This window comes from Lagopus leucura, unplaced genomic scaffold, assembly GCF_019238085.1.
Source record: "Lagopus leucura isolate 7727_CA_CO unplaced genomic scaffold, USGS_WTPT01 Super-Scaffold_100015, whole genome shotgun sequence".
Lineage (NCBI taxonomy): Eukaryota > Metazoa > Chordata > Aves > Galliformes > Phasianidae > Lagopus > Lagopus leucura.
The window spans coordinates 15097491-15114957 of NW_024962269.1; the positions used below are offsets into that span (position 1 = coordinate 15097491).

Consider the following 17467-nt stretch of genomic DNA (forward strand, 5'->3'; position numbering starts at 1 on the left):
TGACGTAATCTTTTTACGCCGGAAGTGCCGCCATGCGGGGGCGGCTTCTCCGCGCTTGGCGCGAGGGGCTGAAAGCGGCGGACAGCGGAGTGCGGCCTCGGCGGGAGCCGCCATGGCGGGTGTTGTTCTTTGGCACCGACCGCTTCGCTGTTACTACTTTGCGTGCCTTGCAGGCCGCCAGGTACTGCTCGGAAGGCTAGACAGCGAGGTTTGCCAGGTTGGGCCGGTGATGGTGTGCGCTTTGGAGTCCTCTGGGGGAGGGCAGGGCCCAGGGGTTAGTGTGGGTGTCGGTATGGGTGGGGAGGGCAGCGGCTGTGCTTTGCGGCTGAGATCGTGGGATCACGAATGTGTCGATGGTGAGGAAGCAAGCTACAGAGGGCGACGAAATTGATAAGTGTCTGGGATTGAAAAGGGGTTGGGAAGAGGGTTGGGCTGAGAGTCCGGGGGCTATCTGGAGGCTGGCGTGCGGAGAGGCAGGCGATGTAGGAAGGAGTACGGTGAGGGTTTGGGGGTGAGCAGACTGACTATCGTTAGTCCTGCTTGCACGAGTTCTCCAATTCTTTTCCTATCTCAGGGAGCCCAGCAGGGGCTTGCTTGTGTCCAGGCTGGAGGTGGTGACGCTGCCCTCCCGTCTGCCCGTAGAACTGCCTGTGAAGAGCTGTGCCCGTGAGCTCCAGCTGCCTGTGCACGAGTGGCCACAGACAGGGCCTGCGGGGCAGTTTGATGTTGGTGTGGTGGCATCGTTTGGGCGTCTCTTGAGCGAGGACCTTATTCTGCAGTTCCCATAGTAAGTGAGTTGACATCTGTGGCTGCTTTCTTAGTTAAACAAGCTCTATTTTTGACTGTTATTGCATTCTATGCCTGTAACTTGCAGCTGGTGAGGTGAACATCTTCCATGAAATTACTTGCTTATCTGAGTCCTTTTGTTATTGTAAGGCTCTTTATCATGCTGATAGAAATCTATGCAAACATTCAGCATAACCTGTTGTTTCCTTCCACTTGAATGTTTGCTGGGAAGTTGAAGATTACATAGTGTGAATTTCCCTTATGTGTGTCTTTAAATCTCAGAAGTTCTGAGCAGGTAATTCCTGAAGTAGTTCCAATGTACTGTTGCACACACGTTAACATAAATTTCAGTTACTGTTCCTACTCAAACTTCATTTCAGTGGCGTGCTGAATGTCCATCCCAGCTGCCTCCCACGGTGGCGTGGTCCTGCACCAATAGTCCACACAGTACTTCATGGTGACAAAGTGACTGGGGTAACAGTTATGGAAATAAGACCAAAGAGGTGTGTTCCCAAAACAACTCTGCTGCTACTCTGTGTAATCACTAGTTGCTGTTGGTTTGTTTTTTTTTTTTGAATGCTTGTTTAATATTAAAATATGAAGCACTTAGAATATGAGACTTGCCACAGATTTAATGTGTGTAATTTGTATCGTAGGCTGCTGTGATGATGGTTTAGTTTTTTAATGTTTTAAAAACTAGTCTTTATTGGTGAAATTATTCCCTAGTCATGACAGTCGGAATGCTATATATTTTTTGTATTAATTGCTCCTCAGTAATCTTTAAATGTGTGGTTAATATTGAAATCATTACATACGTTTAAAGAATTCCCACCCTGTTCTTTAATTTTTAATGTTATTAGAGAGAGCAGGCAGATCAAATGGTCAGTGCAGATAGATTAATAGGTTTGGTATGACAGTACAGAAAAGAATGGGCTTTCAGTCTTCAGAGCTGTCCACAACCTACTGTAAGAAAGGGCAAGAAACTGCTTGACTTGGGAAAAGAGGGATAATCTATTTTAGCTTCAGCAGAAGTTCTGGCTTAGATGGCTTGTGAAAGCACATCATAGTTCGGTCTTTGCTTTGTTAGACAATTGTCTTGATAACAGAACTCAGGAAAGTATGCAAAAAATTCTTCTGAATGTTTCAGGCTGTTTCTTCTGAAGTTTTATATGTCTGAACAGTAAATTGTATTTACAGTTGCTGAAACTTGAGTCTTGCTTGGTAAAATGATTCCCATTTTCCCCATTTTTCATATGAGCCAATGTTTAAAATTTCAATTTTGTTATTAAAAAAAAAAAAAGTAACAAAGTTAACACATTTAATGTAAAATTTTGAACTGTTAGTTGAAACAGAGTTTTTCCTCCTGTAAGCTTGTATGTTTTCTGCCTTGTAGGTTTGATGTGGGTCCAATTATTAAGCAAGAAGAGTGTCCTGTTCCTCCTCAATGTACAACAAAGGAGTTGGAAGTGATATTAGCAGAGATGGGTGCAAACATGGTAAAGTCATGCAAGCTGGTATTGCCTCTGATCAGCACCTTGCTTTCAACATGCCAGCTATTCTTTGTAATCTTGTTCTCAGTTGGCTACAGTAGTTAGGAGGAGAATGATCCAAAATTTAGTATTTGTGAATATTATCTCTCACTGAGAGGAAAATTTAAGTGGTGTGTGATAAGCTGTTGGTGTTGATCCCTGTGCGTTGCTATTCTGTTTCTAATCAGTGAAGAACTCACTTGCTTTGTGTGGAAACAGTGCAACTGCTTCTTTTGTTGAAGAGAATGTTTGCTTGTTGATCTTAAAAATCAGCTTTCAGCCTGTTGTAGGGTTAACATCATAGAGCAGATCATCCAGAGAAGAGTACTTGTTTTTTTTTATTATGAGAAGTGCCAGTGTTGTGTCTATGCTATACTCAGAAGGTTTATAGTGACCAGATTTTGTAAAATCTGTGAGAAAGATTGACTAATAAAAGATGAAGTGCTTCATTTATATGTCTTAGATTTAGTCTTCCTTTCACTAAACATACTCAGATTTCCCAGCGTTCTTTACTAACGTTTATTTTGCAGCTGCTGTCAGTTTTGAAAGACTTGCCTGAAAGCTTAAAAAATAAAAAAGAGCAACCAAAAGGAGGAGTAACATTTGGTAGGTGCACTTTTTGTTTTCTTTAATAATGCAACTTTATTTTTTCTTTTATTATTTAGATATCTTTTTTACTGTGGTTTCTCTGCTGCTGCCTCTGGCTTAAAATCAGATATATATTTTTTTTCTCCTAGCTCCTAAAATATCTGTAGCTAAGAGCTGTATAAATTGGGAAGAGCAAACAGCTGCACAGATAATTCAGCTGCATCGTGCCATAGGAAGTATGGTAAGAGTAGATTTCCTAACTCTTTTCTGTCCTCCAGCAGAGGATGTCTAGCATAAGGGGAGGGAAATGGAAAAGAAAAAACAAACAAAGCAACAAAACAACAAAAACTAGACTGGAAATGATGAAAATTATCCCAGTGTGTTGTCTGCTTCTGTTTGCAGTTTCCTTTGCAGACGCTTTGGAAGGGCAGTACTGTTAAACTTCTGGATTTTGTAGAAGTGGACAATATCCTTGGTTCTGCTGGTATGTGCTCTTAAATTAATCTGCTAAGTAAAGTTCTTGTGTGTTTGCAAGCACTGACTTGAAGATTGTACACAATTGTGCTGAATAGGTACTGCTTTCTGAAACTGGTGTAACTAAAGCAGTCTAATGTGCCCAAAACTGTATTGAATTTCTGTGCCCAAAGGTGAGCATGATAGGGATTCTAAGGTTGTTCCTGCTTCGTGATGACAATGAGAGAACAGCAGGCATAGCTCTGTAAATCCTGAGCTTTGATTATTTTAATTCTGTAATGAGTTGAGAGATCCTGTTGTAATGCTGATACCTCGTGATTTCCCAAGAGCGAGGCTAGATCTGTGTTATCACTTAAACAATTTTCTGTAGTGACCTGTGAATCTGGGAGCTTTGCATGCTCTGAGTGCTGTACTGGAGTGTGCAGGACTTAATGGCTGCCTGTGGGTGAGGTAGGGAGCAGCGCTAGAGAGTGACCGTTCTGATTCTTTTTTGAGTATAATAGAACATAGAATATGGTAAAATATTATTGAGCAAAATAGTAACACAAAGTAACTGTATTTCAGAGACAAGTGTTTTAAACTTCTTTTGCTTGTTTGCATAAAAATGCAAAGCAATCTTTTTTGCTTCTAGATCAAGTATTAAGTGACCATGGAGCTGTTCCTGGCTCACTGCTCTACCATAAAATGTCCCAAACACTGATAGCTCGTTGCAAGGTAGGCTTCTGTTTTTGTATTCATTGCCTTAAAGATGAGGTTTTTGTTATCTGTTATTAATGTCTATCTTAATTGTCCAGTGTTATTCACTGACATAGTTTAGATCAGCATCAGTCTTTTTACTTGATACCTCAAAGAGCTTTTTATTTTCAGTAACAGACTTTCCATTTGCAACTGGGAATTCTGACTCAACTCATAGCATAAGCTTGGTGATACAGAATACATTTAGTAAGTCAACCTAATATTTAAAACATGGAAGAAGCTTACTGCTGTTCTTTGTTGTTTTTTTGTATTTTCTAGGAGGGCTGGGTTGGATTCAAAACAGTAGTATTAAAGAAGAAGCTTACAGCTGTTGACTTCTACAATGGCTATATGCACTCTTGGTTCCAGCAGAACTCAAGAACAGTTCATCAGGAATGCAGGTTTCAAACGCTCAAACTTAACACAGCAAAGAAGACTCTGAAAGAGAAGGAAGTATTGTTGCAGGATATAAAGCGATAGATGTTTTTTTCCACATCTTAAAGTATATCTGTAAGTTAATATAAAATATTTCAATTCCAAACAGTAACTGGGTGAAGTTTTCCTTCCCAGAATGCGTGACCTTATTGTCAAGCATCCTGTTCTCATCTTGGATCTCTGATGATGATCATTTCTTTTATCCCATTAAGGAGCAGAATCTCTGTATACACCAAGGGCAGTGAATAAATCTGTTTCCACTGTTGGGTAATAAATCTATTTTTATATCATGTTTTCAATCTTTTTTTTTTTTTCTTGGACTTCCAGTATAACTTCCTTCAAGCTTAAGCTTTGCTCAGATGCTTCAATCTAGAAACGTTCCCTTGCTTCTCTGTAATTCATACGTAGTTTCAGAAAAGCAGACAAAAGCCTGTAACACTTTAAGGAGAGCAACAAAATGAAGATGAGGCAGGTGATAGGAGCTGCTGTACCATTATTTGCTCAGTGTATTCCTTCTTTTTTTCTGAATACTGTTGCAGTAAAAGCAATTACTAAAGTTATTCAGACTAGTGAGGCACCGTTCTGTTAGCTTCTTATTTACAGCATTTGCACAGAAATTTTATAAGCCTTAGAGAAAAACAGAATTGCAAGCCACATCCTCTTCCACCTGTCCTTTTGGCTCTTCAGGGTTTCCTGACCATTCATGCCTTCTCAAGCAGTTGTGGCAGAATGTTAAAGCTCAAGTTGTGTGTTGAATGCATGATACTTACGTCAAGGTGGCAGGAACATGACACGCTTGAATGTGACTCACTGAATGAGAGCAAAATCTAAAAAAAAAAAAAAGTGTTATATAATGTGGATTCAAATGTTTGTGAAGAAGCATCTGTTAAAGCGGATGCTGCAGTATTTTTCTTCCCCTGCCATTGGTCCAACAATGAATCTGTCTCTGACAGGTTGTCTAGAACACATGATCCTCCACGAAATCCACGTCTGTGCATGCAAGGCAAAAGCTGTAAGCACCAGTAAGGTGGAAGTTGGACTTGTGTGGAGAATTCCTTTGTATCTTCTTGCAGCCTCCAGCAGTTTGTGCTGCAGACTTTTTAAAACCGCTGACAGAATTCCTTGGAAGTTCTTTTAACTTAAAGTCCTTTGCTTTTCTTGAACCTGTTATGGCATCATAGCAGCAAAGAACTGTGTATTACTTCATTTTTAGATTTTACCAAAGGTGCCATTCTATTCTGCTGTGTTTAAATTATTCAGAGAGCAAACCCCTTTGGTCAGAGCATATCGCTCCTAACTGATGTGAGCAAAGCAGTGTTCCTGCTGAGTGGCATTATTGCTGGTAGCTGGAATACTGGCTTCCAACTAGCAGTGTCTGCTTTAACTGTTGGCATCAACGAGAATCCATGGGGCGATCTGCACATCTCCTACTGACAGTCTGAGATTATGCCTTGTGTGAGATGTATTGCTGTTAGGCAGTAGTGGTGGTGGTGATGATTTCAGTTCTGAAGCGCAGGGTAGCAGTTTCCTTCTGTCTTACAGGGAGTTTGAAGAGGCATACACTCAGACACCCAGTAGGTGGTGCTCACTGCATCACTTCTAGGGGAAGAACAAGGTCAGTGGGCAGAAGATATTGAAAAATCTGGTTCAGTATCTCTTTAGTTATGTTTAATTCCAAATAATGTCTAAACTGTGCAGTGGCCAGAATTCCTATATGTTTTGAAGTTAATCTCCTCAAAATTTCTTTCTCTACAAGAGCTTATCAAAGATCAGACAGTTTGCTGTAGCTTAGCTGTTGGTTATCCTAGCTTTGAATATGCACAACTTTCTGCAGTTGTTTTATGGAGGAATTATGCTTAATTTATTTCTTTATGGAGGAAATCTTTGACATGGTGGAGGAGCTTTAAAGGGAATTGGAGTTCCCCAGGCAGCTCTTAGCCAAAATGTTTCTTTGGAAATTTCTCCTTCACCTGACTCTATGGGGATTTAATCCAGAAGGTAATGAAAATCTGATTATTTTTGCAGATCAGGCAAAACAAGAATAGGGCATTCACTGATGAGGTGTGGAATAGCATGTCAAGGTTGACTCTGGAACATAGACGTGGTGATTCAATCCCCAGGACTACTGTTTTGCTCAAGCACAGCCACCCTAGCAATTGGAATGTGATATTAGCAAAATAAAACAGCTGTCCTCTTGGAGAGAGGAAGCACAGCAGAGATATTCATAGACCCAGCATCCACTAGGGCTCAGTTCAGGAGCACTGAAGCCAAGTTACTGCTAGAACTGCAAAACCTTTGGTTACCAGACGGGCTCTGGTGTTCAGCAGGGATGATTTCATCTTGTGTTTCAAGTAAATGTTACAGGGAGTGATATTTTCTAGTATGCTGATGACTAGCAGTTGGTTGCATCTGTTCTATAATCAAACCTTACCAGTCCCCCCGCTTCCTAGGAAACATTTTTCCTGTTTTCTACTAAATACAAACAAGTAGTGTTGGTGATTAATCACAGTAATACTTCAGGCTTTTAGAGAAGTTGTTTGGGGAAATCAATGAATAATGCAAAGGTTGAGTTCAGATGAGAATATCTCTACTTGCGTTTGTCCTCATTGCTGACAGCCAGATAGCTTCTGGGAGGTACTATTTTTCCTTTCTTAATAATAAGAGGAGTGAGAGGTCACTGGGATTGGAAACCAGGTGACCTTAATGGAAGCTCCTTTGCCATTAGCCCTAAACCTACGGATGTTTGGGAGCAAGGCCTCTTGCTTCAGCCTGCTTCTCAAGGTTGGTGGTCTGAAAACTAATGCAGAGGGAGGAGCAGAGTCACAGCCTCCCTGCATTCCTGGAGTTGATGCTCTCCTTTGATATGTGGGAGTGTGCCTTAGGTTTCAGGTTGTAGAAGGGATGCTGTAGTACAATGACCATAAACATAGGCACTCAGGAACTGGAAAAGTCATATTATTGAACTGTAGCATAAAACTGCTGTGAAGGGTGAAGATTAGGATGTGCTGTAAGTTTTCTCCTACATAAACTCTTATTTGACATGGTGACTTATCAGTGGTGAAGAAGTGTTAACTCTGAGTGGTAGTTTTTGGCTTCTTTTCTGGTAATAGTACTTCAGTGCCCATGTTTGAAACCTCTGTTCTGCTTTATATGCAGTGTACTCTGTCAGCAGTCTCTTCTGAGGGCTCAGGGACTCAGAGCAGCGATAAGCTTGTTTCTCCAACTTGGAATTAAGCTGCAGTGGGGGACAGCTTGGGGAAACTTGGAGAACTTCTTGCTGTTTCATGGGTAGGCAGAATTTCAGGGCTGTCACCACTTCACTGGGGAGAAAATTCTGTTTAACAGCAAAGTAAGAGCCCTAAACACTGCCTTTTGGCTCTGGTAAGTCCCTTAGTAGCACAGGGACCAGATCCTGAACCCGTTTTCCTCCCAGTAACTCCTGGGTTGATCTGGAGAAGTCATTTGCATTACTTCACTCACAAAATGATGAAACCAGGGCCAGGATTTGGCTGACTGTCTGTGTAGAGAAGAGACGTTTCTCTGTAAGTCTGCAGTGCAAGCCAAGAGCTCTGTGGGAAGGTCTAAGCTAATGCTCCCCACTGGCTGCCTTGGCCCCAGCTCGTGCCAAGCCCTTGCAGCAGACTAGACACAAAAGAAAACACGCAGTCTAAATTCGTTGGTATGAAGAAGTTGTGCCAAAGTATTCCATAGCTCATCTTTTTCTGTTTCTCTTTGTTAATTGTCAATTTGCATGAAAACAAAGACTATAAAGATTTGTTGTTGTTGTGTTTTTTTTTTTTTTTTTTAAGCATAGTTCAGGCTGCATTGGCATTTAGTCCTGCACAGATCTGAGTTTAATATCCAAGATGCTTCGTGACAGACCTGAGAAGCTGTTCCAGATGTTGCTAAAGGCTATTGAAAGATTCCCCATACCCTTCATGAGCTCTAGGTAAGACACAGACCTGTATCAGGATTGTATTAATATCTGTAGGAGAGGAACGAGTGGTAGGAGAGAGGGAAATCCACAGTGGGGCGTGCATTTCAAGTCAGTTTTCGTTAAAAAGGAGCCCTTTTTTTGTGATCCCTGTCTGTGAAGATTTGAGTGCTGGAGGCCTGTTGGCTTACCTGCTCCAAAAAAGTTTGCCAGGTATGTTTGGGTGCAAACCTGGGATGTGCTCTGTGCTGGTGAGATCCCAGATTCCTCCCTACAAGTAGTGGCACAAAGGCTGTGGGGTTTTGTAGGGCACTATTAAGTAGAGCTCTTGGAGTTTGGTCACACTCTGACCTCTTCTGTGGCCATCTGTGTTTATGTGTTACCTAAATTTTCTGTCATCTTTAAAACACTTGTCCCCAGCCTTTTTCCTTCCCAGTGCTCTCAAACTCTAGGAACTCTGCTGCTCCCTTTTAGGCACCCCTTGCCCTGACCTCCCAGCACTTGCTGCCCCTTTTAATCTCGTGGATGTGGTGCTGCTTGCAAGTTGGAGACTGATTCCCTGACTGCAGCATTCTGGGGCAAAGCCTTGGACTTGGGAGCAGCAGCTGCCCACCAAATCCCTTTCCAGTACCCAGTGTCAGTCTCACATTGAGAAGTGAAATTTTGTAGGTTGTTCTTTGGTCAGCTCTACACATGGTTTATTTACTTGGGCATGTCAAACACAAAGGTAATATAGCATTGCCAAAATTACACAAAATGGCTTTTTTTTTTTTTTTTTTAATTCATCTACCCTGTTGTAGAGCATTACTTGAGAAGAAAAACCATGCAAGAAGCAAGAGAAAACTAATTTTATCCATGCGGAGCCTACAAATCCATATGGCTTCTCTGTGCTCTCAAGCATGTGACTTCTTAGAAATGCAGCTGGTGGTAGTTTAGCTCGAATACAATCGTTCTAAAACAAGCTAGAAATAAATAAAATACTTACATTTCAAGTACAAAACCTTGCAGTTGAATTCAGTATGGGAAAATCAGTTTATTCCTTTTCATGTTACCAACTACTGTACAGGTACTTGGGCTGGCAAAGTTTGCAAATGCAGAATAGGAGGATGTCTTGTGTATGTGACTTAATTGAACTGTGTGTTTAGTCTTCCCTTTAGGCTATCAGGTGAAGTTGTTTTATCTCAGATTTTTTTGATGCTGTTAGTAAGGCAGGAATTCACTTACAAGAACTGCCTTATATCTTTCCTTTGTGGTGCAATGCAAAAATAAAACTAAAAAAAAAAAGGGAGTGGGAGGGGAATATAATGTCTCAAAAATGCTGACATCTGCCTGCTTTGAATTAGGCTATTTGCAGGTAGATGCTTTTTTTTTAATCAAACGTGAGTGACTTTACCTAGGCTCCTCTATAGCTCTAGTATGAAGAAGGACGTTGACCTCTCATCTGGATTCTGCTTTGGGTGATCTGGCGGCTTCCCACCGGCCTTTGGTATGCAGGGCTCTCCCTTGGTGGTAACTGCATGGACTGCTGGCCTAAGTTCCTCTGGGACTCAAATAAGCTTTGCTCTGCTGCGCTCCTCTCCGAACAGGTGAAAGTCAGCGCAACACCGATATCACTCTTCATGATTCTGGAGGTGCCATCTGATGTGCCATCGAAACACCTGCCCAAAGCAATTTCCTTGGCGATCCTCGGGTCCTGGTCGGTGACGGTGTAGATGCCATAGTTATGCCCCAGGGGGTCAAGGGGTGCCAGCATTGTGTATTCACTGGAATCGTTGTTGGTAGCCATGGGGAGGTGGTTCACCAGGTACTCGTGGAGCATGCTGTTAACGCTCTCCCGGCGACAGCTGCCTTGTGGGATGACTTTCACAAGCGTGCGATCCACACGGTCTTGGTCGAAGAGCATGCCACTGCACTTGAACTCCAGGCAGGCTGCTGACACGTCCTGCTGCTCAGGATCCCGAATGCTGCGGACGTCCCTGATGCCATAGAGCCTGCCAATGGTGCGTGGATGCGTCCCACCCATGTTGCGAGACCTTATGTTCACTTCTTGGGGTCCATTAATTTTGACTTTTATGTAGCAAGCCCTAAATTCCATGGGTTTGGGCCACCATGCCAGATAGTCATCGGTCCAGCTCATGAGGTCATCTTCACTGAAGGGAACAGTATTGTAGTCGTACCGATCTCCCTCTATCCTGTAAAACCTGAAGTGAGCAGCGCTGTATGGAGCTTCCTCACATTCTTTCAGATTTTCATAGGCATAAATAGGGCCATTGTTCTCATCTGCAGAATTTGGACTTGGCTTGGCCATATTGATTCTGAATGCGGTTTTCTTTGTGTTAGGATCCTCGTGGTCTGTTCTCCTGTAGTTGAGCTTGTTGAGATATGGCTGTGGGACGCCAATGGCATTAGGATTGAGTTTGGGAGCAGATGGCACTGCTTCAAGTTCTTCACCCCCCAAGCTCGCCAAAATGTAAGCTGCATAGGCCTCTGGGTTCTGCTCGTCACAGAAAGCTGGCACACAAGCACCGTTGGGACCAGTGACCACGCTGTCAAAACGGCCCCATGCTCTAGGGTTGGAGGAGAACCCTGGTTCTGGCTCCGTGTTTATAACAGAAATCACCACCCCTTGGATCTGCTCGCTTGGCAAAAATCTCTCGCTTCTGTATGCTCGGACTTTGACGTAGCACCGTCTGCTCTCTGGGACGTCCAGGTTAAAAAGCCGCCTTTCCTTGATCTCCATGTTCCCAACCAAAAAAGTCCTCTCCTCTCTTCTGCGCCGTCTGCTCTTCTCCAGGTTGAAGTCCCCCTCTTCCTCCCATAAGCCTGTCTCAGGGTTCAGTGACCAAAGCTTCATTTCTTGTATGTGCTCTGGCATCCTCACCTGAGCAGTGTCCAAGTGGACCTTCACATCTTCTGCATTAAGAGTCTCGGTGCCCTGTTCATCAGTGAAGTCCAGGGAAAACATGCCATACGTGCGGAGCGGGAACACATCTCCTTCGTCATCTACAAAGTTCAGGTCGCTTTGTGTCACTGGCGCTGTTGAGAGTTCTCTTGGGTCCAGAAATGTCACGCTGGCTTTCACTTTTCCTCTGTAAGGTTCTCCATTCTTCCTGTAAAATGAATCAGGAGGGATTTCTAATTCAGCAATAGGATCCTCATCTTCCTTTTCTCCCAAGGGAATTACACTGGTTTCAGTGGATTCCAGTGTAACAGGGGCTTTCTTTCGTAGTAACTTAATGTCATGAAACACAGCACCTCCATTTTCCTTGAACGGCAAAACTTTTGTTGTGTTCACAAACTTCTGCAGCCGATCAACGAAGGTTAGAACCAGTCTTTCAGTATCCGGTGGGACGTGGATGGAGAAGGTTCCCTTGTAGCCAGTCATACTCACTCTCTTGTTCCCCATGTAGATGTGGCCAAACCTCAGTGGCTCACCATTATCCACCGCTGTAGCTCTGCCCCGAACTGTTATTTTTGTCTCGGTGCATTTTTTGCAACCGCATTCTACGGCGACTTTGGTGGGGAGCGTGTACCCATCGCACAGGATCTCTCTCACTTCCATCTTAGACACCCCACAGCAGTAGGAGATGTTGTCCTTACAGCGGAGTCCCTTATCCAGCTTCCCAACGCAGGTCCTTGCTGGGCACTTGCCCACGTCGTAGTAGAACGAGTCAGTTGCTTTTTGGAAACAGTCGTGCGGAAGACGAATGAGGTGGCTTTGGGGCTGGGAGCTGCAGGCTGCCTCTTGTTTTCCTGTTGAATAGCATTTCTTAATGAGCAGCATGAAATAATTGTACAGTCATCTGTATGTGGTCAGAAACCCTCTGAGCTAAACATTGCTTCCAATCACAGGGAGGCTTTTGCAGCAATAAAACAGATGGTTTGCAGAATTTTGGTTAGCTGGATTCATCTGGCCTTTGTTACACTGCAGCAGGTGCTCAGCTTTAGTTTAAGGCACCTGATTAAGAGCAGTGCTGTTTGCAGGAGTGTCCCAGCTCCTGCTTACCAGCTACATGCTCAGCAGCTGCCTGGCTTCTTGGCTATGAACAGACTTAAATGGGTCCCAGGATTTAAAAAAGAAACAGAAATATTCACACGCTGGGCAGTGATTACAGTGAGAAATGGCTGCCCAGTGGATTAAGTTTGGCAGGTCATTCTGAAACCCAGAGCTCCGGATTGTAGCGAGCAGCTGGCTGATAACCAGCACAGTCAGGCTTATCTGCTAATGGGTGCGTAAAATAGCACCTGAATGTTTTTCCTGCACCTTTCCTTTCATGCATGGGTCATAATTTCTGAGCACTTTCTGTACCCCTGCTGCTTGGAGCAAATCACACACGTTTTCTCTTACCTATTACAGAAAGCGTGGCAGGTTGGGATTTTGCTGAACCTCCATCACTGATGGCCTTGCAGAAATATTCTCCTGCCTGCCCTCTGTTCAGGTTCTTCAGAATGAGGTTGTTTTTGTATCTATATATAGAAGGATCCAGCAGGGAGCCATTGTGGTACCTGCCAGGAACAGGCAGATGGTTAATGGGACAGAGGCCTGACCGCATGGCTTGGGCAGAGCAGGGCCCAGATCCTGTCTGTGTGGATTTTGCCACACCTCCTCCCTCTGTTACACCACTTATATCATGGAGCAGCCCTGTCCCAGGAGCTGCCCTTTCAGACTTGTGGTCATGCTTAAAAGCATCTCCCCACTGCGTTGCATGGGGTGCTACTCATGCTGCAAATTCTTGCAGGGGCTTCCCCTAAAACCCATTCCAGACACAGCTGTCAGTCATGCCTGCCAAGGTTTTTGAAACTCCTATCTGGGTGTTTTTTCCATTAAGTCCCTCTGCAGATTATATTACTGCACCTGCGAGAAATGCCAGCTCTGCAAACGTGCAGGAAATGATCATTTGTAGCACGGGGTTCTCAGTGTATTTATGCTTTAAAAAAAAAACAGTCCAGCTTTATGGAGATGGAAAGGAGGTACAAATCAACAAAATTAATGGGATCGTTGGAGTTGGAAGGGACCCTTAAAGACCATCTTGTCCAACTGCTTTGCAATGAGCACGGACACCTAGAGCTCCGTCAGGTGCTCAGAGCCCATCCAGCCTGACCTTGAGTGTCCCAAGAGATGGGGCACCCACCACCCCTCTGGGCAGCCTGTGCCAGTGCCTCACAGCCCTTATTGGAGACAACTTTTTTCTTACATCCAGTGCAATCTCCCATTTTAGTTTGAAACCATTTCTCCTTGTCCTCTCACGTCAGACCCTGATGAATTCTGTCCCCTTCTTTTTATAGCCAGCTTGTATTGATAGCAGCTGTTGCTGCAACCCAATGCAACACCTTGCCCTTGGCTTTGTTGAGCCTCATGAGGTTCGCCTGGGCGCACAGCTCCAGCTTTCTGCCCTTCTGCCAGGTGGTATGGGATCAATGGGAGTTTCTTACCACAGATAGCGATCTGGGGCCGGAGTCCCCACAGCATTGCAGCAGAGTGACACGCTCTGCCCCACTCTCCTCGCCTTGTCATCAGGGCTCTTGAAAACATAGGGTTTGCCTGCAGTGGGATGAAAGACAGCCTCATTACTCTTATTTTTGTTAGTTGCTCTTAAAGGTGCTGGGCTTCCCTATCTCTATAGTTGTACCTGATCTCTTCAGCTGCACTTGGAGCGCCAGGTTCTTCCTGTTGGTCTCTGGTACAGTGATGGCTGCGGTCGTGTATTTGGCTTTCTTTATTTTGAGGGTGTTGCTGCCATCGGGACAGACCCCAGGAATCCTAAACGTGCCCTTATTGTCAGCTGTCGTCAACAGCTTGAGATTGTTGGCTTGCAGGTAGACCCGGGCGTTGTCTGCGGGTGAACCATCCTCCAAGGAGACCTTCCCATGCAGGGTCACATCCTCGCACATGCATGCATCGCAGTCGGCGTTCACGCGGCCCATGGGGCAGGTGATGTTGCAGCCTGGGGTAAGGCAGGTAGGTAAGGAAGCAGCCTGATGCCCTGCCACGCTCCTAGCATGGCCTCACGCCTGCTTTCCATTTAGATGCAATAGGGCAGATACCGCATAAGGAATAGATTGTATCCAAAATGTATTTCCAGAGATTATCAGCAGCTGTGTATTAGAAACGTGGGGCTGATGGAGTGCTGAGCCTCGTAATTAGGAGAAAGCACCCACATGGATGTAATTACAGCTAGCAACTTTTCATTACCATCCCCAAAGGGCTGAATTTCAGGGAAGCTTGAATCCCAATCTGCATGTGAGCTGAACCCTGGCAAAATCACAAATCCAAATGCCTTCAGCTTTGTAGATTCCTGTTGCCAGCCCATGCCCAAATGCCATGGCATTGGTTTGTCTTAAAAGCCGCCTCTCTTAGCAGCATCCTGGCTTGCATAGGACATAGGCTAGGTCCTAATAGCCTAACTGTTGAATAAGCATGATCTGATGAATCCAACAAATAGTCTCCCAAAGAGTGATTCTGTGATGTTTTCTTACCTATAGCAGTTAATCTTACATATCCCTGTTTCTTTCCATTTACAAGGGCACTCCCTTTACAATCACAGAGCCTCCACCTACAGCAGCTGTGTGATAATCTATTTATTTGCAGCAATAAAAAGAAGAACCCGGAGAAAACCCTATAACAACTTTCCTGGAGAAAACACAGACTGTTTTTCAGAGTGATTTGTTTAAAAGGGGAGTATAACTGTAATACAGTGAATTACAAGCTGCTGTAACGTCTTCCTGGGGCTGGCTGCAGGCAGCTCTCAGAACTTTGGCAAGGAGGAGAACTGAGGTAACGTGACTATGAGGGGAGTGAAAAAACGTAACCAAGGTTATGTGAGCACCTGAGCAGACGTGTCCGATGCAGAGCCGCCCTTCCTCCATGACTTCATTGCAGTGCACGCCCCAGAGGCGATCCGCCAGGCAGGATCGGGTCCGCTTCTGCACACCAGTTTGGCCACACGTTCCTGAGCACTCACTCCATTTTGACCACGGAGACAAGAACTTTCTGGGATCTTGCACCAGAACAGCTTGAATGACATCATTGGTGTGTTAGTGAGACACACATTCAACGCAGGGCTGCCCCAAAGCAAGCAGTTTCCATACAGCTTCTACGTGGCTCGGGCATGAGTTTGTATTTGGATATTATGCACCACAAACTCAAAGCATGTTGAGGGAGCTGGAAAACAAAGCATGTGAAGGTGCCTCAATGCTTCAAACATCATTGCCTGAATTTGGGATGATTAAGGTAAGCCTAAGGGGCAGAGTGCAGCAGCTCACGCTTAGTCTCCAATAACTTTGACTTAGAGGAACTCAAACCCACATTGTCAACTGAGTGCTGTCTGAGTGGCAGTGCTTGCATGTGGTTAAATGAAAAAAGCAACAAAGAAGGGTGCTATTGTTGGTAGGGCTGTGCTGAATGCCTTTAACCCTACTTCAACGTATGTTCTCTATAGGGGAAGCGTGTGTCACAGAATCGTAGGGGTTGGAAGGGACCTCCAGAGATCATCGAGTCCAACCCCCCTGCCAAAGCAGGTTCCCTACACCAGGTCACACAAGTAGGCATCCAGGCAGGTCTTGAACATCTCCAGAGAAGGAGACTCTGTGTCCTGTTGGGAGCACCAGCTTTGCTGTGTGCAGAACAGGAGGCTGAGATGCTGAGCATGCTGGGGCTCTGCTGATTTGTCAAACACAAAGAGGTTTATTGGGAGTTTGGTGTGCGGTTGGATGTTCCAAGGAATTCCTTTAAAAGTTACTGGACGTAATTAATTTAAGCTGTTTGAATGGGTGAGATCCACCCCCAGCCTGTGGTTAGGGTTTATTTTTAAATGATGATGTTCTAATAATGTTTACGAAGATGTGCTGGTGACTAAATGCTCTAAAAATGAGATCTCTTGGAAACATGTGCGTGCACCACACCATCTCCCACACCTGTACTTCCACAAGGTTCACTGTATGCCAGGGCAAGTTATGTCTGCCAAGAGGCAGGCAAGGAGTGTTGGAATAGCAGGTTTTGAAAATGAACCCTGGCTTCCAGAAGCAGGTGTTGTAGGGGGATTTTGTGGCTGGAACAGATGACTTAAATGACAGCAACAGTGCAATGTCTGGTTTGGAGCAAGTGCCTGGCTTAGCTGGCTAGATTCTTAATCTGTTGGCACATTGACTTCTCCAGTTCACCATCCCCATTGGTACATAGATAGACATTATTTAATAATTTGGGGTGACACTGAGGGGATGCAGGAGGAGGTGCATTTGGAGACACAGTCTCCTTCTAGGAGCACACTCAGAAATGCTGTTCATCTTTGCCCCAAGCAAGCGTTCAGTTTGCAACAGATTGATGTGGTGTTTCTCTACAGCCCTTCACAGCTCTGTCTATCAGCAGCTATCAGGTGCTTGAATCTGCAGGGCTGGTGATGGCAAGAAAGGCAGAGGGGAGGCCCATGGCTCCAGACAGCACCTTGACTGTGGGAAAAGCAGAGGGCAGGGAGAAGCCAAGGGGTGCATGGGGAGTGAGGTAGGGAAGCAGGACATACTGCGTCTGGCGCTGGTGAAGATCGGGTCCAACCGACGGGGGCTGCTCCTCGTACCTGTGGGCAGAGGATGTCTGGTGTGACCCTGCATGCTCAACTCATGGAGGTCTTCTAGACCCACTCCCAGAGGTAAAGATTGAGGTTGGGGCTTACTGCAGTGAAAGGCAGATGTCTAGTTTTCTAATTGCTGTGGCCCAAACCTCAGTGTTTTGCTGGGTGTAACCCACAGCACCGCCATCCTCACCCCATGGCCCCAAGGACAAGCTGTGGTCACGCAGCTGACCTTCAGCTTTCCAGGACTGAAGCCAGTGGTGTGTGTCAGCCAGAGCTCCAACCCCACAGGAGGGTGCGGGGTCAGCACTATTTGTTCCACTGTCTCAATGTCCCATCTACTCCAGTGAATTGATTCAGTTTGAAATGAAGACTGAAAAGAATAAAAGATGTCCCAGTGAGGGGAAGCCATCAGGGTAGAA

The 17467-nt window shown here is 44.8% G+C and overlaps 3 protein-coding genes across 6 annotated transcripts in view; 2 read left to right on the top strand and 1 right to left on the bottom strand.

The window, feature by feature from the left end:
• MTFMT (mitochondrial methionyl-tRNA formyltransferase) lies at nucleotides 1-8507 on the top strand. 2 transcript variants are annotated; one of them, XM_042875705.1, is made up of 10 exons: nucleotides 1-181; nucleotides 575-787; nucleotides 1167-1289; nucleotides 2180-2282; nucleotides 2846-2921; nucleotides 3053-3144; nucleotides 3306-3387; nucleotides 4009-4091; nucleotides 4392-4622; nucleotides 8357-8507. In XM_042875705.1, exons 1-9 carry the CDS (start codon nucleotides 33-35, stop codon nucleotides 4590-4592), a joined length of 1122 nt encoding a protein of 373 aa, XP_042731639.1. In that variant the 5' UTR covers nucleotides 1-32; the 3' UTR covers nucleotides 4593-4622; nucleotides 8357-8507. The 2 variants fall into 2 exon arrangements, with proteins under 2 accessions (XP_042731639.1, XP_042731638.1); XM_042875704.1 differs by lacking the exon at nucleotides 8357-8507 and having other exon boundaries at nucleotides 4392-4837.
• The window catches only part of LOC122182429 (cartilage intermediate layer protein), a 14395-nt gene continuing 2256 nt past the window's right edge, over nucleotides 5329-17467 (bottom strand). The window contains exons 4-10 of one of the 2 annotated variants that reach the window (XM_042875701.1): nucleotides 16998-17051; nucleotides 15309-15494; nucleotides 14112-14426; nucleotides 13915-14023; nucleotides 12830-12987; nucleotides 9875-12234; nucleotides 5329-5374 (exon numbers count right to left, since the gene is read on the bottom strand). In XM_042875701.1, coding sequence (XP_042731635.1) covers nucleotides 9893-12234; nucleotides 12830-12987; nucleotides 13915-14023; nucleotides 14112-14426; nucleotides 15309-15494; nucleotides 16998-17051 — 3164 coding nt within the window. In that variant the 3' untranslated portion in view covers nucleotides 5329-5374; nucleotides 9875-9892. Of the gene's footprint in view, nucleotides 5375-9494; nucleotides 12235-12829; nucleotides 12988-13914; nucleotides 14024-14111; nucleotides 14427-15308; nucleotides 15495-16997; nucleotides 17052-17467 lie in introns of those variants that run through there. The other variant, XM_042875700.1, reaches the window with a different exon arrangement.
• LOC122182431 (gonadotropin-releasing hormone II receptor-like) overlaps nucleotides 13643-17467 on the top strand; it is an 18473-nt gene continuing 14648 nt past the window's right edge. For both annotated transcript variants that reach the window (XM_042875702.1, XM_042875703.1), the window contains exon 1: nucleotides 13643-15712. The gene's annotated coding sequence lies outside the window, so the exon portion shown is untranslated. The remainder of the gene's footprint in view (nucleotides 15713-17467) is intronic.